The sequence below is a fragment of the Gracilinanus agilis genome, chromosome 4, assembly GCF_016433145.1.
Source record: "Gracilinanus agilis isolate LMUSP501 chromosome 4, AgileGrace, whole genome shotgun sequence".
Classification (NCBI taxonomy): domain Eukaryota; kingdom Metazoa; phylum Chordata; class Mammalia; order Didelphimorphia; family Didelphidae; genus Gracilinanus; species Gracilinanus agilis.
In genome coordinates, this window is record NC_058133.1 from 505,856,177 (window position 1) to 505,881,071 (window position 24,895).

The following is a 24,895-nucleotide window of genomic DNA, read 5'->3' on the forward strand; positions in this document are numbered from 1 at the left end:
AATTCCTGGAGATCTTTCCAGTTCACATGGAATTCCTCCAGTTCTTTATTCCTCTGAGTGCAATAGTATCCCATCACCATTATATACCACAATTTGTTCAGCCATTCCCCAATCAAAGGACATTCTCTCATTTTCCAAATTTTTGCCACCACAAAAAGCATGGCTATAAATATTTTTGTACAAATCTTTTCCCTTATTATCTCTTTGGGGTATAAACCAAGCAGTGCTATGACTGGATCAAAAGGCAGATGGTCTTTTATAGCCCTTTGAGCATAGTTCCAAATTGCCATCCAGAATGGTTGGATCAATTCACAACTCCATCAGCAATGCATTAATGTCCCAATTTTGCCACATCCCCTCCAGCATTCATTACTCTTCATTGTTGTCATTTTAGCCAATCTGCTAGGTGTGAGGTGATACCTCAGAGTTGTTTTGATTTGCATTTCTCTAATTATTAGAGATTTAGAATACTTTTCCACAAAGCACATGTGTTTTAAAATAACCCCATCTATTTGAATTCTGTCATGTTGAAGTTCTTACTGGGTCTAAGAGATAAGAATACTCAAGTAGCCACAATAATTATATTATTATTTTAGGTATTCAGTAGAAATCCATCTTCAAAAAAGACATATGGAAAGGCTTCCCAAAATGCCTTTAAGCTATATAAATCAGCTTCTTATTCTATTCATTCAGTCATTAAAAAAAGCATTTATGAGAGGTAGCTAGTTGGCTCAGTAGATAGAGAGCCAAGCATGGAGATGGGAGGTCCTGAATTCTGATATAAATCAGATACTTATTAGCTGGAGTTCCTGGACAAATCACTTAAACCCAGTTGCCTAGCTCTTACCATTCTTCTGCCTTGGAACTGATACTCATGTTGATTCTAAGGCAGAAGGTAAGGGTTAAAAAAAGAGAGAAGAAACACCATTTATGAAATGTCTACTCTGTGCCAGGCACTGTGCTAAATTTTAAGAATAACAAGACAATGAAATAATCTCTACCCTCAAAGACCTTGTGCACAGAAAATTAGGATATGCAATATCTATCAAATATAGGGAAACTTGCACTAGCAAATGGAGGGGGAGGTGTTCAAGATAGATTTTTTCTTTTTTTTTCCTTTTATTGATTAATTATGAAAAATTTTCCATGGTTCCATGATTCATATTCTTTCCCTCCCCTGCTACCTCCCCCCTCCCATAGGCAATGTACAATTCCACTGGGTTTTACATGTGTCATTGATCAAGATCTATTTCCATATTACTCATATTTGCACTAGAGCCAGTGATGGGAAAACTTTGTAAAGAGGGGGCCAAAGGAAAGGAAATGCTCATCTGTCAGTCTGTTTCTAAGGCAACTCTTTAGAAGTTTCATTGTATTGCATCCTACCCATTGTATTCATCAGATTAGGAATAATGTTGCAGGGCCAGATAGAACATTTCAGGGGACCCACATCTGGCCCACAGGCCGTAGTTTGCCCATCACTGCACTAGGGCGATCGTTTAGAGTCTACATCTCCAATCATATCTCCATTGACCCCTGTGGTCAAGCAGTTGTTTTTCTTCTGTGTTTCCTCTCCTGCAGTTCTTCCTCTGAATGTGGGAGGCGTTTTTTCCATAAGTCCCTCAGAATTGTCCTGGGTCATTGCATTGCTGCTAGTAGAGAAGTCCATTACATTTGATTGTGCCACAGTGTATCCGTCTCTGTGTATAAGGTTCTCCTGGTTCTGCTCCATCTGGTTCTGCAGAATTTCACTCTGCATCAGTTCCTGGAGGTCATTCCAGTTCACATGGAATTCCTTCAGTTCATTATTCCTTTTAGCGCAATAGTTCCATCACCATCAAATGCCACAGTTTGTTCAGCCATTCCCCAATTGAAGAACATCCCCTCATTTTCCAATTTTTTGCCACCACAAAGAGCACAGCTATAAATATTTTTGTATAAGTCTTTTTCCTTATTATCTCTTTGGGGGTACAAACCCAGCAGTAGTATGTTTGGATCAAAGGGTAGGCAGTCTTTAAAAGCCCTTTGGGCATAGTCAAGATAGACTTCATATATGAGGTGTCCCTTTGAATTGGGCTCTAAAGAAGCTAGAGGATCCTAAGAGATGGGGTCAGGAGGAAGAGCTTGCTGCATTGGAGATGAAATATTGTATATGAGCAATGGCAGTAAGGCCAGTCAAGCTACGACATGAAGTTTACATAGAAGAGCACTGTGAAATAAGCCCACAAGGGTAGGCTGAAACAAGACCATGAAGAGAACCCAAAAGCCAAATGGGAAAGATTCCATTTGATCCTGAAGGCAAGCAGAACCCACTGGAGTTTCTTGATTAGCAGAGTTACCTCATTAGATGGGTGATTTTGGAAGGTTAATTTAGAAGCTGAGTGAAGAATGGATCAAAGTAGGGAGAGACTTGAATCAAGGAGACCACTTAGGAGGCTATCTTAGTAATTTAGACTAGAGGCAATAAGGTTCTCAGCTAGGAAGCTGTATTGTAGATGAAGAAGTTATAAAACATGACAGCTGATTGGTTATGTAAAATAGGGGAAATGGAGGAGTTGATGGTTCTAAGATTATAAATCCTAGTTCCCAGAAAAATGGTGGTGATCTCAGCAGAAATAGAGAGATTAGGAGGAGAGTTTGGGGAGAAAGATGAGTTTTGTTTAGAACATGTTGATTTTGAGACATCCATGTGATGTCTATTTGGTTATGCAGTTCTGGAGTTCAGGAAAGAGACAGAGCTAGATATGAAGAAGTAAGGATTGTCTTCATTGACATGATAGTTGAATCCATTTGGGAGTTGATGAAATCAATATAGAGAGAAGAGGGATTTGCCCAGAACAAAACCTTGTAGTTCATCCTCATTTAAAGGACCAGACAGGATGATAATTTTAACAAAAGAGACTGGGAAGTAGTGGACAGAGAGGTAGTAGGAGAACTAGAAGAGGGCTATATCAGGAAAACCAAGGAAGGAGAAGTATATACAGGAGGAGAGGATAATTAATAGTGCCAAATACTTCAAAGGGGTGGAAAGAGTGAGCTATTAAAGACCCAATATTAGAATGGGGAATTAAGAGATCACTGGTAATTCTGAAGAGAGTGACTTCAGTTGAGTGATGAAATTAGAAATCAGAATGTAATGTGTTGAAGAATGAATGACTGGAGAACAAGTAGAGGCTACAATTACTGGAAGCTTCTTCTAGAGTTTGGCAGTGAGAGAGAGAGAGAGAAAGAGAGAGAGAGAAAGAGAGAGGGAGAGAGGAAGAGAGAGGGAGAGAGAAAGAGAGAGAAAGAGAGAGAGAAAGAAAGAGAGAAAGAGATAGAGAGAGAGAGAGAGAGAGAGAGAGAGAGAGAGAGAGAGAGAGAGAGAGAGAGAGANAGAGAGAGAGAGAGAGAGAGAGAGAGAGAGAGAGAGAGAGAGAGAGAGAGGAAGGAGCATAGGAATAAAACCAAGGGAAAGGATCAAGGCAAAGATTTTTATTTTGTTTGAAGTATGTATTTGTACCCAGAAAGGGAAGGAATCAATGGTTGAGGAAAGAGAAAAGATGGAGGAAAGAGGGGGTAATAAAAGAGGAAAGCTGGTGGAGGACGCAGGAGGGGATGGATTGTGAGATGGGATGGGATACTGGAGTCAAGTAAAAGGGCTGTGGAGGAAGAATGGGGGGTGATGTAAAGATGAAGTCTAGAGTAGGGAAGAAGAAAGAGGTTTTTTTAATTGATATTTCATTGGGGGAAGGGCCTTTATTCAGTGATGAGAGCAGGATTATTGATATAGCTATCTTTTAAAAAACTTTTTATCATCCTTTATCAATACTGTATATTGGTTCCAAGGCAGATGAGCAATAAGGGCTAGGCAATGGAAGTTAAGTGACTTGTCCAGGGTCACACAAGTAGGAAGTAGTATCTGAGGTCAGATTTGAACCCAGGATCTGCTATTTCTAGTATAGGTATAGGTATCTTGAAAAATAAGAATGGGGAACAGATGATGAAGGAAGCAGAATAAAGAGTTGAGTAATTGGGTAGGGTAAGGGTAAAAATATTGGCATATAGCAGAGAAGGGCCAGCAGCAATTCCATTTTAGGAGTGATAGGAAAAGGGAGCAAGAATCTCAAGGAAATAGGTCAATGTAAAGGTGAATTTCAAGATTTTGATGGAAGCAGAGGGAGGTCAGAATAGGGGTGATAGCTTGGGAAATTGGAGATTTGCATAGAATACTTAATTGAGGGACTTTCCCTTTCAGTAGAGCTACCTAAAGGTCCTTCACGTTTGTTGATTATAAAAATGGACTCAGTGGTAAAATCTCTTACCCATTAAAAACAATTGTTAGAGTAACAATCCTGGGGGATGGTCTGTAACATTTGAGGGCAGTTTGGGTTTAATGGTTCCAGTTACTGAACTACGGCAGAAAAAGCATTGCCCTGGCAGTCAGGAAATCTCTGCTCCAGAGCCATTGTACCTCCAATAGCTGTGGAAGGCTCAATGTTAGGCACAGTGAGAGAGTCAGAGAAGTATAAGACCCAGTTCCTGTTCTTGAGAAACTTAGACTCTAGTCAGATACATCACAGAGATTCAGAACACAGGCAAAAAAATCAGCCTGCACCTTTTGGTTGGCATTTGTGATTTTAACTCCCACTGTGAAAAGTTCTTCCATTGGGGCAGATCAGCAGCCTTAATTTATAGTCTTAGAGAATTGCCTGGGACATTTAAAGGTTAAGGGTCTTGCCCAACTAGTGTATATCAGAGTCCAGATTTGAACCTGGTTCTTGACTTCAAGTGCAGTATTCTGTGTGCTCTGCAAGTCCTTTCCTTCCCCTTAAGGAAGTTAACATCTAAAGAATTGAAGAGATTCCCAGTGCTTCCCAAGGTCTAAGCTTTTTCCTTAATAAAGTACTTAAGTCAATTAACTTAAGTATCTTAATAAGGTACTTAACTGTGGGAAATTAACTCTTTTAGGGTACTTCATGACCATTTCCTGGTCTCCAGTTCCTGACTCCTGTATTTCTGCTGTTATAGACCAGGGTTTTCAAAAATAATTGTGCTTTTCAGAATGGGCCAGCCTGTGGTTCAGTGCTCCAAGAACCATGATTTACTTCTAAAATATGTATGTTTTAGGAAAAGGCAAAGTTTAATGCCTGCAGAGAAAACAAAGCTAGAAACCAGTGACAAGAGTTGAAAGGAAACAGTGGGTTAGGAGCATCAGGCAACTATTAAGTTTCGGTTCTGCCCCTGGATCTTTTTAATCACCCGAAGTCAGATTGCTCCTTGCAACAAAATGGAGAAATTCATGAGATAATAAAGCAGAAACTACTTGGAGAAACCTGAAGGCAGGAGATGATTAGTGACAGGCTATCCAGCTGTGGAGAGATGTTCAGATCCAGATCCTCCTTTCTTCTGAAATGGATTTAATCCCAGGAGGCTTTCTGTTCACCAAAAGACATGCTTGGCTGTAATTGTGTCTGATTTCCCCACTGCATGGGTATCAAATGCCAAATTCCGCACAGTCAGTCATATTCAACAAAGTTAAATTCCATGGATTTTTATTGTTGATTTTTTTTCCCCCAAGTGAACACCGGAAACCAGTGACCGCCATTGATTGCCGCAGTATGGGAGAAAGGTAGCAAGCCTTGGAAATGCTTCCGTGGCTAATTGTTTGCAGGAAACAATACCCTTCCCAAGAACAGAACCCCTCATGTGCTTGATGTTAGGAAGAGGCTGTTGGAACACTCTTTTCAAGGATGGGGCTGAAGAGACATTGAATGGCCCCAGATATCGTCTTCACAGGAAGGATGCTCCCCCCCACTTTCTCTTGAAACTTTTCAGGAGAGACCATTCCTAGAATCCTTCCCAGAATGCTAAGGCTAGGCTTGGAAGGCCATTGAGTTCGCCCATCCTTCATCATGTGGTTCTTTTTTTTTTTTTTTCTTTTCTTTAAACCTGAGCTCCTGCCTTAGAATAACTACTGTGTATTGGTTCCAAGGCACAAGAATAGTAAGGCTAGGCAATGACGGTTAAGTGACTTGCCCAGGGTCATGTAGCTAGGGAATGTCTGAGGATGGATTTGAACCCAGGACCTCCTATCTCAATCCACTGAGCCACTTAGCTATCTCTCACCCCACTGACATGGTTTTTATTCTCCAAGGTACTTTAGTTAAGCGTATCCTCAAGATGAGCAACACAGGAGCACATTCATGGTGCATGGAGTGCAGCTATCCACAAGAACAATTTTGCAAGTTCCATCTTAAGTGAGGAGGGGTGGACATACACATGCAAATAGGATTAAAGATTGAAGAACTAATTGCCTGGGCAGAAAAGGCATTATTTTATTTTATTTTATTTTTTAAACTCTTAACTTCTGTGTATTGGCTCCTAGATGGAAGAGTGGTAAGGGTTAGACAAGGCATTTTAGTTAATTACTGAATCAGATTTACATTTATCCTTCTGTTGTGAAGAACAAGTATTTGCTAGTTGAAGGAGACTATTGGAAAAAATGTGGCGTTTATGGCTCTCACAGCCAAAAAGGTTGCCGACCCCTGCTTTTGAGGATCCAGTCCCATATCTCTCATGGCCCTGAGGGCCAGGCAGGGCATCTTTGTCTGGATGCCCTAAAGTTGCCCTTCCTTCCTCTCTGTAGTGACAATACTTTTTAAAATGTCTCATGTTTGAACCATTTGATATTTCCCTTCTTCTCATTTCTCATATCTAATTGGTTGCTGTATCTCCTTGATTGTACCTCCACAAGCTCATATCTATTCCTTATTCTCCATTCTCTTGCCACTGCCCAACTCTGAATCAATGAGCCAATGAATACAGGCTCTCATTTAACACTCATCTATATTCCTTCAACAGCTCCCTAAGAGGTCTTCTGACCTCTACTCTTTTCTCCTTCCCAGTTAGCCTTTGTACTGGTCTAGATCAATCTTCCTTGTTCATAAATCGAATCATTTCATTCTTCTGTTCAAAGATCTTTGATGATGACTCATTAGGTAGAAGGTCAAGTTTGGACTCCTTTCCCTGACATTCAAGATCTTTCACAATTTGCTAATTCTACATTTCCAGTCTTCTCCCATTCTACTGCCTCCATGTATTTATTTCTTGTTTCCTGGACACGTCTTGCACTTTTTGGCCTCATCTCTTTTTTAGGTTAATGTTCTCTGTGTTCCAGCTTTTCTCCCCCCATCCTTCAAAGTTCAACTCAAACTTCACTTCCTTTGTGAGGTGTTCTCTGGCCTCGTTGTTGCTTTCCATGGGGAGCGACTTGTCAGAGTGGTACATTCTCCAATGCTTAGCACAGTGTTCTACATACCATAGACATTTCATAAATGTTTATTAAATTTAATTAAACACTCTTAATCCTATCAAGTCTCCTCAACCTAAAAGTTATTCTGGACTGTTCACTCGCACTCGCTTTCTCCTCTGGCCCCTGTCCAATCAGTTACCAAAGGCTTTTCTTAATCCCCTCACGTTCCATGATATTGTTTTTCTCACACTCAAACCCCTCTAGATGAGGCTTTCTCACTTCTCACCTGGACCATTGCAATAGTCTCTGGATTTTTCTGCCTTGTTTAGTTTGTCTCACACAGATGCCAAGTTGATATTCATGAAGCAGAGCCCTGACCATATGATTTCTCTGTTCAAAACTCCAGGGTTCCCTTTTCCTAGCACATTTTACAAACTTATTTTTTTCAACTTTTAAAATTCTCTTATAATCTGGAGCCAACCTAACTTTGCAGATTGGTGACACACTATTCCTCTACACGCACTCTTGAGTTTTGGCCAAGTTGGCTTGCTTGTGCTTGCCCCAAGGCTTTTCTCAATCTGTGCCCCTATGCTGGCAATGCTCTTCCTCTCCTCTTTCTGTTTCAATCTCTACTTCCCTTCAGGACTCAAGGGGACCTTTACTGATTTTCCTCTTTGTGAATTTACCCTTTCCTGAAGCTACTTTTTGCTGATTTCACATATATACTATTAGTCTGCATTTATGTCACAACTCACTCCCCTCTCCCAGTAGAGGGCAGGAATTGTTTCAATTTTGTCTTTGTATACCTAGCACAGTACTTACTACATATGAATAAAATGAATGACCAGGGAAGAATTCAGTGTGATTTTCAATATCTTTAGCATGGATGCTATTCCAACTTTAGTGGTCCCTAAAACTGAGTTCATTTTTTTGGCTGCCATGCCATGATGTTGCTCATATTGACCTGCTAATCAACTAGAAGTTCTAGATCATTTCTACAGAAACTTGTCTACTCACACCTCTCTTTACCTGTTCTTATATAATTAATTCTTTGAATTAAAGGGTTGGACCTGAAATGTGTGAGGGATAAAGGTCATCTTGCTGTATTCTGACCATAATTGTAAAAAAAATATATATACACACATATATGTATTTCTATATATGTATTTATACTTTCTGTCTTAGAATAGATACTAAATATCAGTTCCAAGACAAAAGAGTCATAAGTGCTAAGTATTTGGAGTTAAGTGACTTGTCCAGGGTCACATCATTAGGAAATGTCTGAGTCTACATTTGGATACCGGACCTCCAGTAACCTAGATACCCTGACCATCAATATCTTCAATCCTAATTCTGTCATCCATTGTGTTAGCTATCCCTTCCAGCTTTGTGCCATCTCCAAAGTAGATAGACTATTGATTGCTCCATCAATCAATTAACAAGTATTTATTAAGCACTAACTTTGTCCTTGGCATTGCCAAGATGGGTAGAAAAATATTCAAATGAGGCAGTTCCTGTCCTTATGGAGTCTACTCTATATTCCTTATTACTGTTTACTGATCAGTGGCTCCATAAGTAGGAGTTGAGATTCACAAAAGGTTTTTGGCCCATAGAGAGCCTTCAGAGCTTCATAGAAATGCCCTGGGTCGTTAACTGCAGCGTAAAATGGAATTTCATCAGCCTTCTTGCTGAGCCAAGAATCCTGCATCTCCAAGCTACGTTTGTACTTAACTTTTCATGGAATTAAGTGCTGCCTTCTTAGAGACAGAGGAACTATCCTGCTGGTAAATCCTAGATTCTTGTTTTTCATTGAATAGTTTCTGAATTTCCTCATGATTTTCATCAAAGCAGTCCTGATGCTTGAGAGTATTCTGGCTCAGATGAGTAAATGTGGCATTGAACACCATTTCTGAAAGCTTCTCGCTCCTTTTTTGATCCACTTTTGCCAATTAGGTGTTGTCTCAGTTTTCCCTTCAAGTCAGCAACAAACTATTCCCCGGTAGAGAGACTCTCTCTAATCTGTTAACATTAAGGTTTCTGGCACTCGGAGCCATACATTGCCTTCATCATTCTCATATCCTGAATGCCTCTTTCCCTTACAATGATATAATCCCTCTCTCTTTTTTTAAACCCTTACCTTCTGTCTTGGAATCGATGCCATATATTGGTTCCAAGGCAGAAGAACGGTATGGATTCGGCAATGGGAACTAAGTGACTTGCCCAGGGTCACACAGCTGAGATGTGTCTGAGGCCACATTTGAACCCTGGACCTCCCATCTCTAGGCCTGACTCTCAGTCCACTGAGCCACCCAGCTGCCCCTTAAAGACAATGTTTGCTGTAAGGATGCATCCATGGAATTTTATTGCGTTTAGGTAGACTGAAGACAACAGCAGTGATGAGAAAGTCATGAGATATTGTCAGACACCTTCAATGAGGACTAAAAACAGCATCAAGGTCAGCTGCCATACTGATGGTAAATTATTTAACTTGAAAAGGCTACAAGACAAGAGTAAAGTGGAGGGACAGTTGGTACACGACTTTGTTTGCAGATAATGATGTGCTCGATGCAGCCTCTAGACTGAGATGCAACAGAGCATGGAACAATTCTCAGCTGCTTGTGCCAATTTTGGCCTGATGATCAGCTCCAAGGAAGCAGGAGTTCTTAACACCAACCAGCACTGCATCCTCCTTAGGTAGAACCATCAGTTACAGAAAATGGAGAAAAGCTATGGATGAGTTCACTTCCCTTGGCAGCACCCTCTTCAGCAGTGCCCACATAGACGAGGCGGGCGCACTCACTGCCAGAGCTAGCTCGGTGTTTGGGAGGTTTGGAAGGAAAGAGTGAGAGAGGAGAAAGAGGCATTGGGCTGCCCACCAAACTGAAGGTCTGCTGAGTACCTGTGCTGAACTCATGGTTGTGTACTTGTGAAACCACAACAATCTACCAGCACTTTGCCAGGAAATGGAATCCCCTCCTTCTGAATTGTCTCAGGAAGATCCTGAAGGTCTCCTGGCAAGATGAGTTACTAGACTCTGACGTCCTTTCTTAAACTGGACTGCCAAGCATTTGGGCTCTACTGCAGAACGTGCAGCTCCGATGGGCTGGCCATGTTGTCTGAATGCCAATCATGTTCTCCTAAAAGACTGTTTTACAGAGAATTCTCATAAGGCAGACATTCACACGGAAGTTGGAAGAAGTAACACAAGGACACTAAAGATCTCTCTGAAGAGCTTTGGTGTTACTTGGGAGACATGAGAGATACTGGCACAAGACGGTCCAGCACGGTGTTCCTGCATCCACGAGGGCCATGTCAAGGAGCAGAGCAGAATTTCAGTAGTGCAAAAGAAACAGGAGATGCACAAATCTAGAGACTTCTCCACTCCAAATATTCATGTGGGCTGAGTAGTAAATAAATGATCAGAAACTCATGTGGCCTATTACAGTTAGCTAACCGAAGACTATGTTTTACACTCCATCTGCCATCCTAGCCTTATGGCTTCCTAAGCCAGAATACACACCATTCTCAGACCATTTCTTTCCTTTGTGCTGCCTTCTCCCACTAGAATGGAAATTCCTTGAGAAAAGAGCTGACTCTGTATTTGTATCTCCAGTATTTAAGCGATTCAGCTCCAGTGGTCTCACTTGAATTGGTGAAGAAATTCTATCAATGCAAGTCTATGGTTTATAGCAATGATGGGCAAACTTTTTAAAGAGGGGCCAAAGGAAAGGAAATGCTCATCTGTTGGTCTGTTTCTAAGGCAACTCTTTCAAAGTTTCATTGTATTGTATCCTACTCATTGTATTCGTCAGATTAGGAATAATGTCGTGAGGCCAGATAGAACATTTCAGGGGGCTGCATCTGGCCCGCGGGCCATAGTTTGCCCATCACTGGTTTATAGTCTAGTTGCCTAGATTGCCAAGAGATTAAGTAACTTGCCAGGTCAGCTTGGGTCTTCTGAAAGACTTGAAGGAACATCTTCCTGACTCCAAGACTAACTCTCTAGACCACCTTGATAACTTTTGCTTTGGAACATAATAAATGGTATCCATTCTCACAGGGATACATTCTTCTAAGTTAAATTTTATTTTATTTTCAAACAAAAAATGCCTTCTCTCATATCATTACCCTCCTCCCCATTGAGAAAGAAATAGAAAACCCCTATTACAAACATCTCTAGTCAAGCAAAACAAATGGGTAAGTGACAACTTGGAAGGAGAACTCTAGTTCTGTGCCCCAAAAATTTGCCCTTGGCCCTTTGAACTTTAATATTTTAATCATTGTTTTGGAGCCTCTAGCTCTCTTTAGAGCTAGGTTCAAATACCACTGACTCAAAAGGTCTTTCCTTTTTCCAACAGTTAGCACATCTTTCCCATTCTATCCCCAAGTTACTATGTATTTCTTTAAAAAAAAAGTCTAATTGTGATTTTGTGTTGCATTCCCTCTAGTACAAGGTAATTGGCTATTGTCTTTCATACTGGAAGAGTGCTGAAATGATTCTACTTCAGGGTCAAAGTATAGTGTGTCTAACTATGACTGATCTACCACATTGGAATGGCCCACACTTTAGAAGTGTGTGAACCAGATCATCTTGTTGGTCAGCAGCTTTTTGTCATCTGTGATCTAGCTTCTTAGGTTGCTTCTGCTCTTGGTTTTCCTTCTTTTGGTTCCTTCTCAACTTGGTTCTCCTCATTTAGGATCATTTCAGATTGTCTCAGTTTATCCTTAGCTCCTGGGTTTGTGTGTTCTCTTGGCCCTCATGGGTCTGTTCTGCAATCAGTCTCATCCTTTGTCTTGGTCTCCTGTTAACAGTCATTGAGAACAGAAGCTGCCTTCAAAAAGTAGTTGCAAGGGGGCAGCTGGGTAGCTCAGTGGATTGAGAGTCAGGCCTAGAAATGGGAGGTCCTAGATTCAAATCCAGCCTCAGACACTTCCCAGCTGTGTGACCCTGGGCAAGTCACTTGACCCCCATGGCCCACCCTTACCACTCTTCCACCAAGAAGCCAATACACAGAAGTTAGGGTTTAAAAAAAAGTAGTTGCAGCCTCACTTAGAGTTGTTGGCACCTTAACCTCATAAGCATTAGATGAATTTAGATGTTAATAACTTGAATCCAGGAAGGACCTAGTCTTTAAAAAAACCTCATTTTTTTGAACTGGAGGAATTCCATGTGAACTGGAATGACCTCCAGGAATTGATGCAGAGTGAAAGGAGCAGAGCCAGGAGAACCTTGTACACAGAGATGGATATACTGTGGTACAATCGAATGTAATGGATTTCTCTACTAGCTGCAATGCAACGATCCAGGACAATTCTGAGGGACTTATGAGAAAGAAAACTATCCACATCCAGAGGAAGAACTGTGGGAGCAGAAACACAGAAGAAAAACAACTGCTTGATCACATGGGTCGATGGAGATATGATTGGGGATATTGACTCTAAATGATCACCCTGGTGCAAATATCAATAATATGGAAATAGGTCCTGATCAATGACACATGTAAAACCCAGTGGAGTTGCACATTGGCTATAGGAGGGGGTTGGGGAAGGGGAAGGAAAGAACATGAATCTTGTAACCATGGAAAAATATTCCAAATTAATTAATTAAATAAAATTTAAAAATAAAAATAAATAAAAATTTAAAAAATCCTCATTTTTAGTGAGAGAAGTACCATTAGTGAAATCACTCATTATACTTACCAGCTGAGTATTTTCTCTATGACAGTTTTAGCAGAACATTTCTTGGGATTTTTCTGATGTGAGCAGAGAAGAGGTCTATTGATTGGCTGATGGAAGTAGGCTAATTCCTGAGTATGTTCTAGGACAGTGATTCCCAAAGTGGGTGCCACCGCCCCCTGGTGGGTGCTGCAGCGATCCAGGGAGGCGGTGATGGCCACACGTGCATTTGGGGGCAGTGAATAACTGTAAGGGGGCAGTGATAGTATGTGACAGGGGGCACTAAGTCATATTTTTTCTGTAAAGGGGGTGGTACCCTTTTGGGTTTGGGAACCACTGTTCTAGGAGATGGTCTGCTTTCATTCTTCCCTAGAGATGAATGACTTTCATAAAAACCAACTGGGAAAGTTCTCATGCTGCTATACTATTAGATAAAGATTCTGGTCATTGGAGGCGAATGACTCATATTACCTTCCTCTTCTACTAACCTCCCCAAAGTACAGACACTCCAGGTTACTTAGCAAGATACTGAGTTAATCCCCTCACAAGATATAGTCACCATCTCTTTCAGCTGTAACTCATTTTGAAAATTCTAGAAGTATCACTCCTACTAACAACAAGAAGGAAATGCCCAGATCATCGAGGCTGAAGGAGCCCAGTCATAGTCTCCCTTTGTGCTCTTCTCAAAATGGGTAGACCGAAGAGCTGATCCCATGGAGACTATTGTCCACTGTGATCTTATGACTTCAAAAGTTTTAAGATATTTCTTAATAAAAAGTCACTCAAGGGTCTCATCTGAAGTTCCAACAACTCCATGTTCTATCTGGCTTTTAAATGGCCTACTCCTTGGCCCATATTTTTTCTTTTTTTTTTTTATTAGACATTTATTAATATTTGTTTTTAACCTGTTTACATACTTTATGCCCCTACTTTCCCCTTCACCCCCCGCTCTCCTCCCACCCATGGCCAACGCACATTTCCACTGGTTGTAACGTGTCCTCGTTCAGGGTCTATTTCCCATTCATGTCCGCCTCAGCCCATGCATTCAAGTAATTGTTTATCTTATATGTTTCCTCTCCTGCAGTCCTTCCTCTGAATGTGGGTAGCATCTTTACCATAAATCCCTCAGAGCTGTCTTGTGTCATTGCAGTGCTGCTGGTACAGGAGCCCATTACATTTGATTTTACCATAGTATATCAGTCTCTGTGTACAATGTTCTTCAGGCTCTGTTCCTTTCGCTCTGCATCACTTCCTGGAGGTCTCTCCAATTTGCATGGAATTCCTCCAGTTTATTATTCCTTTTAGCACAATAGTATTCCATCACCCACATATACCACAATTTGTTCAGCCATTCCCCAATTGAAGGACATCCCCTCATTTTCCAGTTTTTTGCCACTACAAAAAGCGTAGCTATAAATATTTTCGTACAAGTCTGTTTATCTATGATCTCTTTGGGGTACAAACCCAGCAATGGTATGGCTGGATCAAAGGGCAGGCATTCTTTTATAGCCCTTTGGGCATAGTTCCAAATTGCCAGCCAGAATGGCCAGATCGTTTCACAACTCCACCAGCAATGCATCAATGTCCCGATTTTGCCACATCCCCTCCAACATTCATTACTCTCCCCTTCTTTCATTTTAGCCAATCTGCTAGGTGTGAGGTGATACCTCAGAGTTGTTTTGATTTGCATTTCTCTAATTATTAGAGATTTAGGACACTTTCTCATGTGCTTATTGATACTTTTGATTTCTTTACCTGAAAATTGCCTATTCATGTCTCTTGCCCATTTATCAATTGGGGAATGGCTTGAGTTTTTATACAATTGCTTTAACTCCTTGTATATTTGAGTGATTAGACCCCTGTCAGAGTTTTTTGTTATAAAGATTTTTTCCCAATTTGTTGTTTCCCTTCTGATTTTGACTACATTGTTTTTGTTTGTACAAAAGCTTTTTAGCTTAATATAATCAAAACCATTAAATTTACATTTTGTAATTTTCTCTAACTCTTGCTTAGTTTTAAAATCTTTCCTTTCCCAGAGATCTGACAAGTATACTATTCTGTGTTCACTTAACTTATTTATAGTTTCCCTCTTTATATTCAAGTCATTCACCCATTCTGAATTTATCTTGGTATAGGGTATGAGATGTTGATCTAAGCCTAATCTCTCCCATATTGTTTTCCAAATTTCCCAGCAGTTTTTGTCAAATAGTGGATTCATGTCCCAAAAGTTGGGCTCTTTGGGTTTATCATACACTGTCTTGCTGACATCATTAACCCCGAGTCTATTCCACTGATCCTCCCTTCTATCTTTTAGCCAGTACCATATTGATTTAATGACTGCTGCTTTATAGTATAGTTTGATATCTGGTACTGCTAGGCCCCCTTCCTTCACATTTTTTTTCATTATTTCCTTTGATATTCTTGATCTTTTATTATTCCAGATGAAATTTGTTATAGTTTTTCCTAATTCAGTAAAGAAGTTTTTTGGTAATTTGATAGGTATGGCGCTAAATAGGTAAATTAACTTGGGTAGGATGTTCATTTTTATTATGTTAGCTCGTCCTACCCATGAACAGTTAATGGCTTTCCAATTGTTGAGGTCCAGTTTTATTTGTTTGGAAAGTGTTTTGTAGTTGTTTTCGTATAATAGCTGTGTTTGTTTTGTTAGATTGATTCCCAAGTATTTTATATTGTCTAGGGTGATTTTGAATGGTGTTTCTCTTTCTACCTCTTGCTGTTCTAATGTGTTGGAAATGTATAGAAATATATATATATATATATATATAGAAATATATATAGAAATGCTGATGATTTATGTGCATTTATTTTGTATCCTGCCACTTTGCTAAAGTTGTTGATTATTTCTACCAGCCTCTTAGTTGATTCTCTAGGATTTTTTAAGTAGACCATCATATCATCTGCAAAGAGTGATAGCTTAGTCTCCTCATTGCCTATTTTGGTACCTTCAATTTCTTTTTCTTCTCTAATTGCTATTGCTAGTGTTTCTAGTACAATGTTAAATAATAGAGGTGATAATGGGCATCCTTGTTTCACTCCTGATCTTATTGGAAAGGCTTCTAATTTATCCCCATTGTATATGATGCTTGTTGATGGTTTTAGGTATATATTGCTTATTATTTTTAGGAAGGGTCCTTCTATTCCTATACTTTTCAATGTTTTCAATAGGAATGGATGCTGTATTTTGTCAAAGGCTTTTTCAGCATCTATTGAGATGATCATGTGATTTTTGTTTGTTAGACTGTTGATATGGTCAATTATGTGGATGGTTTTCCTAATGTTGAACCATCCTTGCATTCCTGGTATAAATCCCACCTGATCATGGTGGATGACCTTCTTAATTACTTGCTGGAGTCTGGCCCATATTTTCTAAAGTGGGAACCTCTATATGTAAAAGGCCATACTCTAGACCTCTCAGTCTAGCTTCAAAATGGAGTATTGTGAGCTCACATACTATGGCCCTAGTTGAACCATAGGGTTCCCGAGTGTCACAATGTAAAGCTGTTTGTGAGTTGGATATAACCAAGAAGAGGGCAAGGTGGAGGGAGAAGGGATTTGAGATCATACCATGTGAGGACTGGTGGAAGGAACTGGGCATGTATAGGGGAAGATCGAAGGTGATAGGGAGGGGCATGATAGCTATCTTCATGTATTGGAAGTATAGTAATATGGAAGTGTTATTGTGCTTGTTCGAGTGTGTTTTGCCTCAAAAAGGCACATCCAGGAGCAAAAGAAAGATGTTTTGAAGAGACCAATTTAGGTTTGATTTTGGGAAAGATTTTGTGGCAATCTGAGCTGTCCCAAAGTGAACTGGGCAGCTTTGGGAGGTGTTGGGTTCCCCCTCCTTGATGATTTTCAGACAGAGGATAGATGACATTTATCACACATACTAGAATTGGGATTTCTTATATGTATGACTTGGACTGGAGTACTAAGTAATCCCTTCCAACTCTTAAATTCTATGATTTCATGATCTATCTATGGATCAACTATGTGGCACAGATCCTTGGAATTCCCTGAGATGATGGAAGGCTCTAGAGAGATTCCTAACAGTAAGAACAAACCCTCAGGGCAAAAAAAACAGTTTTAGAAATATGCTTAACTGGACACCTTCACACAGAGGGAAAACTATTGTCTATCTCAAGGGGTCGGGGAACCACCCATCCCCTTTGAGCCATTAAAAGCAAATTAACTTGGATCCTAATACTGTTCAGGCTTTTATGAAAATGTTGGTAGTGGCAGAATTTCAGATTGGCATCATTTCCTATAAAAGTCACCTTTGATTTACTTAAATTCTTTCTAAGTATTGCAAAGAAATTGATAGCTTAAAAAATGTTATGAGGAAAGTCTGGAAAAATCTATCTACTTATCAAAACACTACTACTGGGTTTTAAAATGTGCTTTAAATGCTAATCACAGCTAAGCAAAATACCCACTTTATTATCCTTTTACAAACAAAAATATAATCTGTTACAGTTGTCATGTGGATAGGAGTTTTAGGGAGAACCACAATCTATAGAGATGCCAACCTTGATAGGAGAGGTCATTAGTGTATTCTTTGGGAGAATATGATCAAATTTGGTCCAACTAAGACAGATTTTAGAGCAAATTATCCTAAGAAGATTGACATAAAGTCACGACAGTAGTACTTTCCTTTACTAGGATATGTTTGATTTGTTTCACTAATCAGAAACCATCCCAACAGGATTTCTCTGTGTATGTTTGTGCATGAATGCATGTATATGTGTATATTTTACTTTGTAGCTCTGTTAAAAGTATTGGAGAAGGTGCTCTCCATGTCTGTTAACTTTCTTTGTTCCAGGATCTCAAGCTTATGGGTGTCTAAAAATGTTTTTCCATGGTGTCTATAAATTTCCAAGGCACACAAAAATGGCCTTTACTCTTCTGGTCATTGTGTCTATTAGGGAATAGATAAAGTAGTAGAAATTTGGGGAATAAAAAATATAAATTTTTAGAAAGGCATTAACTTCTGCAATTGTAAAAAAAATTGTAGCAAAAACCTTTTTACAAATTTTCTTTATGTTCCACTATAATGTGGTGGCTACTTGGGCAACCATGAAGAAAGATAAAGGAGGTACTTGGCAGGAAATGTTTTACTTTGCTCTTATGTCTCACCAACTTTTATTTGCAGACTAGAGTCCACGAATAATTAATCCTCAATTAGCAGAGTTCTAGGTCAGCTTGGAGAAGGTACCTTTTAAAAGTTTGGAGGTTTTATGTTTAAGTGGTAATGGTATATGGGACTTTCTGAGACCTCTGATGACACAGGAGTTATCTCCAGAGGAATGAACAGAACTTGTAGTAGAGAGGAAAAGGTGGTTATTATTTTTATAGTCTCTTGAATTGAGTTGGGTTATTATTATTATAATCTCCCATTAGTTTGTGACTGAAAAGTTGTCAGGGGCTCTTGAGTAACTGTTCTATTTATGGTGGGTAGTAACTCCCACACTATTGCCATCAGCCTATAAGAGCTAATATTTCATGTTGTAGAACTTGAGAACTTTTGTACCATTGTTGACTAAGACCCTTTCAATATTCCAAAGAGAAACAGAATCATTTTACTGGATGATCTTAATGCCAGTATTGAAAGAGATTCCAAACCTGAATGGAGTTAATGTACAAAGAAATGGGAAAAAGTCGTTTAAAAGTTATACTCTTTTCCTCTTGTTTTTACTTCACTTTCATTTCTTATATATTCTTCTTCACGAATTGATCCTCTTGTAAAAAAGAATTTGTTTTAAAAGATTAGAAGAAAAAGAAGCAGTTTGGTAAAACTAATCAACTTATTAAGAGTGTTTGACTTTCTGTCTCTGTTTCTCTTTGTCTTGTCTCTGTCTCTCTGTCTCTGTCTCTGTCTCTGTCTCTGTCTCTCTCTCTCTGTATGTGTGTATCTCTGTCTCTGGATATATATATATATATATATATATATATATATATATATATATAGTATTGTTGTTGTTTGGGTGAGTGTTTTTGCATGTGATTCATTTAATTATCATTGTTGTAGTTGTGGATTATATTGTTTTTTATTCCATCTTACTTTACTTTGGATCTATTCATATAAATCTTCTTTGCTTCTCTGAATTCTTTGGAAATAAGAAAATTTAATGCCAATGATAAATTATTTTTTAAGCAAATGTTCCATTATATTGTTCAATCAGAAAAAAAGCATAATCCTTGTTTTCTTCTCTCTTTACAATTTTCTACTTCAGTGATCACATCTTCTCTCCTTACTTGAATTATCACATAGAATTTCATTGTTGGGTACTTAATATAAGTTGGATCTGAACAGGAATCCCTTTTACAAGTCATCATCCAACCTGTTGTTGAAAAACCTCCAGAATTTGGGAAAATCTTAGCTACTCTACCAGCCTTTTCCACTTGTGAATAGCTCTAATGATCAGACAGTGTTTCCTTATTTTTAGCCTTTGCCTGATTCTCTAAAATTTCATTGTTTCAGTTTCTGCCTTCTGGAGCCACACAGAACAAGGCAAATGCTTTTTCTACACAGTAGCTCCTTAAATAATTGAAGATTCTATAGGATTGTGTCTTCCCACAGCCTTCCCCAACATCTCTAATATTTCCAATGGTTCATTAAATGACCTAGTCTATAGTTCTCTCATTATCCCTTGGATGTCCGGCCCTGGAAGCATTCCATTTAATTGGGCATCTTCAAAGTTGGCAACTAGAACTAAAAACATCATTCTAGACATAATCTGACTTGGGCAGGGTATAGGAGGGTTAGTCCTGCCTTAGGTCATTGTACCTTGCCTCTTTGCTTTTTTGACTATTGTCACACAATTAACTTATATTAAGCTTGCAACCCCCTAAAATCCTTTATTTCATATGGATTATTGTCATTCTGTCATCTTAACCTCTCAACTCTTTACTGGGGTATCTGAGTTTTTGAGCCCATATTTAATGCTGTATATTTAGCCATGTTAAATTTCATCTTATTTGATGAAATAAAATGATCTGTTCAGTCAGAGCAACTTAATGGATAGAGTCCTGGATATGGAGTTTGGTTTTGAATCCCACCTCAGACAAGTCTAAGCCCCTCATTTTACAGATGGGTAATAGCAAGAGAGGTGAAGCCATTTACTTGCTCAAACTCACAAAGGCAGCTGGTGATGGCTGGGGTAGTGGTTCAGGTTTTTGGACTCCAAATCCAGAGCTATTTCTGCTGTGCCTCAAGATCTTTTTCGTCATCCATGTTATTCTTCCTGAACTTCAACTCTTTGAGAATATTATAGCAATAACATGAGTGGCAATATATTAAAATTTTTTTCCATTACAAGTAAACCCAAAATTTTAACATTTATTTAAAAATTTTTGAATTCCTTCTCTCCTTCCCCTCCCCACTCCTTGAGAAGGTAAGCAATCTGATATATAGATTATTCATGTACAGTTATGCAAAACATATTTCCATATTAGTTATGTTGCCAAAGGAAATACAGAAATTCCAAAAAAAGCAAGAAAAACAAAAAAGGTTTAAAAAAAGTATGCCTTGATCCAGATTCAGATTCCATCAGTTCTTTCTCTGGTAGTAGATAGCATTTTTCATCATAAATTCTTATGAATTTTCTTGGATCATTGTAAATAGCTAAGTCATTCACAGTTGATTGTCATGCAGTATTATTGCTATTGCGTATAATGTTCTTTTGGTTCTGTTCACTTTATTTTGCATCTGTTCATATAAGTCTTCTCAGATTTTTCTGAAAGCATCTTGCTCTTCATTTCTTATAGCACAATAGTGTTTCATCACAATCACATACCATAGCTTGTTAAACCATTCCTCAGTTGATGGGCATGGTGGTGATATTTTTATAGTATCATGCTACTCTTACAGTCATCATCTTTTAGTTGCCCTTGTTTCCACCTTCTGCACAGAAATATTTTTAAGGAATCTTAATTGTTTAATAGTTCCCTATGAGAATTCACTTCAGTCTCTTTAGACAATCTTCCCTTTTCTTCCTTGCTGTAATAATTTCTTTTCATATCATTAGAATCACAGAGCTACTTCTCTAAAATTTCAGACTAGGGATACTACCTGTACTTTCTTCATATTCTTTTAAAGGAATCTTCTTAAGACTTAATATAATTAGAAGGATAGTCACTGCTCATGGTTGGGCCATGCCAATATAATAAAAATGATCATATTACCTAAATTTATAGATGTAGTACTATAACAATTAACAATCAAGAAATTACTTGATAGAGTTAGAAAAATAACAATACAATTCATTTGTAGGAACAAAATGTCTAGAATTCCAAGGAAACCAATAGGGAGAAAAGTAGGAACAAAAAGGAAGTAATGCTCCCAGACCTCAAACTCTAATTATATTATAAAGTAGTAACCATCAAAACTAATTGGTTCTCATAAAAAAAAAAACACCATAGAATGGTGAAACAGAACTAGCCAAGAAAGAATTAAAAATAGTCAAGCCCAGTAAGCAATTCAGTGGTAGTCCCATGAAGATAACTTGAAGGACTTCCTATTTGACAGGAAGTGCCAGAAAACTGGAAAGAGAGTAAAAAATAGGTTTTGACCAACATCTTATTCTATATGCCACAGTAAGCTCCAAGGGAATATATGAATATATGAGAGGTCAAATGATTTTAAAACTGGAGGAAACTAAAAGTACCATTCATAGCTAAGACTAGGAGGTAGAGGATAGAGATGGTGAAAGACAAGAGGCAAGAAACTTGTATATTAATAAAATTAGTGCAGGTAGGGTAATAGGGAAAATCTTTGCATGAAAATTCTCTATGGATCCAACATCTAAGATTTGTATTTGTTAATTTCCTCTGTTAAGACCTAGACATATAAGTAGTCAAAGGATATGAAGAAATAGTTCTTAAAATAAGAATGAAAAATATTAACAACCATCTGAAAAATTGAGTCATATCCATCATATAAGGGAAGCACAAATTGATGCCGCTTTTAAGTTTTGTCCAGCAAACTGTCAAAGATGGCCAAAGACAGAAATAATCAAATTTGGAGAGATAACAGGAAAGCAAAAGCACTAATGACTTGTTGGTTGAATTATAGATTGACCCAGTCTTCCTGGGAAGTAATTCTGAATTATGGTTTTTTTTTAAAGTGACAGATTTTCCATAAACTCTGGACTCTGAAAACCAACTGCTAGATATATGGCCCAAAGTACTTGGGCAAGTCACTTCACCTGTAACACTTTACCTCATTTTCCTCACTTTTAAAATGAAGAGGTTGGACAAGATGACCTCTGAGAGCCTTTCTGGTTCTAGAGCTATGATGTGGTGATCTCTGAGGTCCCTCACCCTCCTAGGTGCCAAGATCCTAAAACCACACATCATATATCTTAGGGCTTCTGGTGGATGACATTAATTCACAATCCTCAGAGTGGGTAGACAATGCAAAAGCAATTCTGTGCTTTGGGAATGGGGTTGCATAGGAGAGCATGGAGTGGAAAAGATACTGTGCTGGGTAGAGATGACTTAACAAATGAGCAACTCAAGGGTCAGAGACAGACTTTACCAATACTTTTGCCAAAGGCCAGCCTTCGTTCTTAGTCATCATATCTAGAGTTAAGCCTTTATTGTCGCTGAAATACAAACTGTGTTGACCCTGGGCAAGTCCTTGCCCCCTCTCTGGGTTTCTCTTCTGTTAAGGCATAAATGATATTGAAGGTAATTCCAGGTATAATATCCTGCAGGTTACCTTTGGCTACCTTCATCTGTGTCTTACTTTTCACACTGTGCCCTAGCGATGAACCAAAGGATGGTGGGCATTCAGCTTTAAAGAATGATAAACTGAATTACGTGACTGATAAAATCGTGGTCAATAGCACTAAACCCGAAAGTGAGATAGTAACAAACAGCCGGAGAGCGTGTGTGTCTATGTGTGTGCCCAAGTGTGCATGTGGACGTGTGGAGAGAAGCTGTTCTAGGAGCCTGGATGAAATCTGGTTATTGCATGTGGTTTTGAATTCAGATTTTAAAAGAATAGAGTCTCCTCGGTTTTCTTTATCCATTCTTACCTTTTTCATTTTGGGGGGAGGGGAGGCATGCCTATAATTGTGCAAACCATTTTCAGCCCATTAAAAGATTAGATATCCAGAGAGAAAGATTCGATGCATTTTTAAAAAAAAGTTTTCTGACACCCAATTTTTTTCTTTGCCAAAAGCCTTGGCTACAAAACACTCCTCAGAGTGAAGATCCTGGTGTTAAATGTTTATATTAAGCCAGATGTAGATATTATCGGCAGATAGGACAGTTCTTGCTGAAAGTGGTTAACCAGCTCCACATTTTTTTTTTCTGAAAACAAAACAAAACAAACACGAATGGTTGAAACTAGGCTAAATGTCCTTAAAACCTCTTCATGTGTTACAAGGCACATATTTTATGCTAACATTTATTTGCTCGAGTCAGGGGTACATCATATTCTTCTCTCTATGAGAAGCCAATGCTTTTCTGTATCTTTTGGCATCCTAACAATAATAATAAATATTATAAATGTAATAAAGATAATATGTAATAATTTGATATAATATTTGATATGTAACTAGCATTATATATGATAACATAACTGGTATATAATTATAAATAGCATTTCCTTAGTTCTTTAAGGTTCACAAAGTGCTCTGAATAGTTACATCTCACTCGGGCCTCAAGCATGCCTATGAAGTCTGTGCTATTATCTCAATTTTACAGATGAAGAAACTGAGCTAAAAGAGGTTTATGTGACTTGCCTAGTATCATATAGCTATCTGAGGCAGGATTTGAACTCTGGTCTTCCTCACCACAAATCCACACTGTACTTCTACACACAGTACCACCCAAGTGCACAAGAATGGTTCAAGGCTTGAATGAATTCTCTTACTGGGGATGTATCTGTTGTAAATGGTTCATGGTCTCTTTGACTTACTTTCCCTCTCTTTGAAATAGAATCATCCTTATTTTTTTGACCTTTTTTTGTGAGGATGCTGGAGGACAAACGCTTCAGAGGTCCCATCAAACTCGGCAGAGGATGGGGCTTTCACAAATGTGAGGCTTTCCTCAGAATGTCCATGACGTGTCCTTTAGTCCTCCTTTGGGGAGGAGGTTTTTGAGTGATAACAGCCAAAGATTCTAGCCTGTGGAGTCCAAGATGGCTATTCTCTGATGGAGATAATAACAGGAGTGATAATCGTGAGGTGAAGCACCAGGAGAAAAATGGAAAGCTCACTAGATTAGAATCAGGCACCTGGATTTGAATTCTAACCTTACCAGAATGACCTTGGACCAGCCTCATCCCTTCTTTGGCACTTGGATACTTCTTTTGTAATTAGGTGACTTCTCAGGTTACTTGCATGGCTAAGTCCATGATCTTATGATGATAAAATTAGCTTCCACTTTGATAGCACATTATAGTATCATTGTACTTTACATCTATTACCTTGGTTGGTACTGATGGGTTAGTAGAAGGCATTGCTTCTGGATTCAGAGGACTGGGGTTCAAATCCCACTTCAGATACTACCTGGGTGACCTTGGACAAGTCACCTAAACCTCTCAGGGCCTCAATTCCCTCATCTCTAAGATAAAGGGGCTTTTGTACAGTATGGTCCTTCAGGATTCCATAGTTCTGAAAGCTGCTGTCATGGTAGTTGGCTTAGGAAAGAGCATATTTGACATGTGAAGGTTTCTTCTTTCCCGCAGGAACTGGTGCCATCATACAGTGACAAAAATGGTTTCCTGTCAAATACAAAATGGATCAGAAACAGTATTCCAGAGGGTGTACCAGAGCTGCCGGTGGCCAGGACCCTGCACTAACCTAGTCAGGTAAAGGTCTTTATGTCTTTCTCAACATCCCTTCTTCCGTTGTATTTCCTGACTCGAGCCTCATGGCTCTATGCTGCTTTTCCCAAGTCTATTGACTCTACTCAGTTCTAATTTTGTTAGCTAAGACAGCTGATGAAAGCTGAATT

The 24,895-nt window shown here is 38.9% G+C and overlaps 1 protein-coding gene across 1 annotated transcript in view; it reads left to right on the plus strand.

Moving 5' to 3' along the window:
• Positions 1-24,895, plus strand: part of COL26A1 (collagen type XXVI alpha 1 chain) — a 271,604-nt gene that overhangs the window by 27,203 nt on the left and 219,506 nt on the right. Inside the window, exon 2 of the mRNA XM_044675635.1 lies at positions 24,627-24,749. Within this exon, the coding sequence (XP_044531570.1) occupies positions 24,627-24,749 (123 nt within the window). The remainder of the gene's footprint in view (positions 1-24,626; positions 24,750-24,895) is intronic.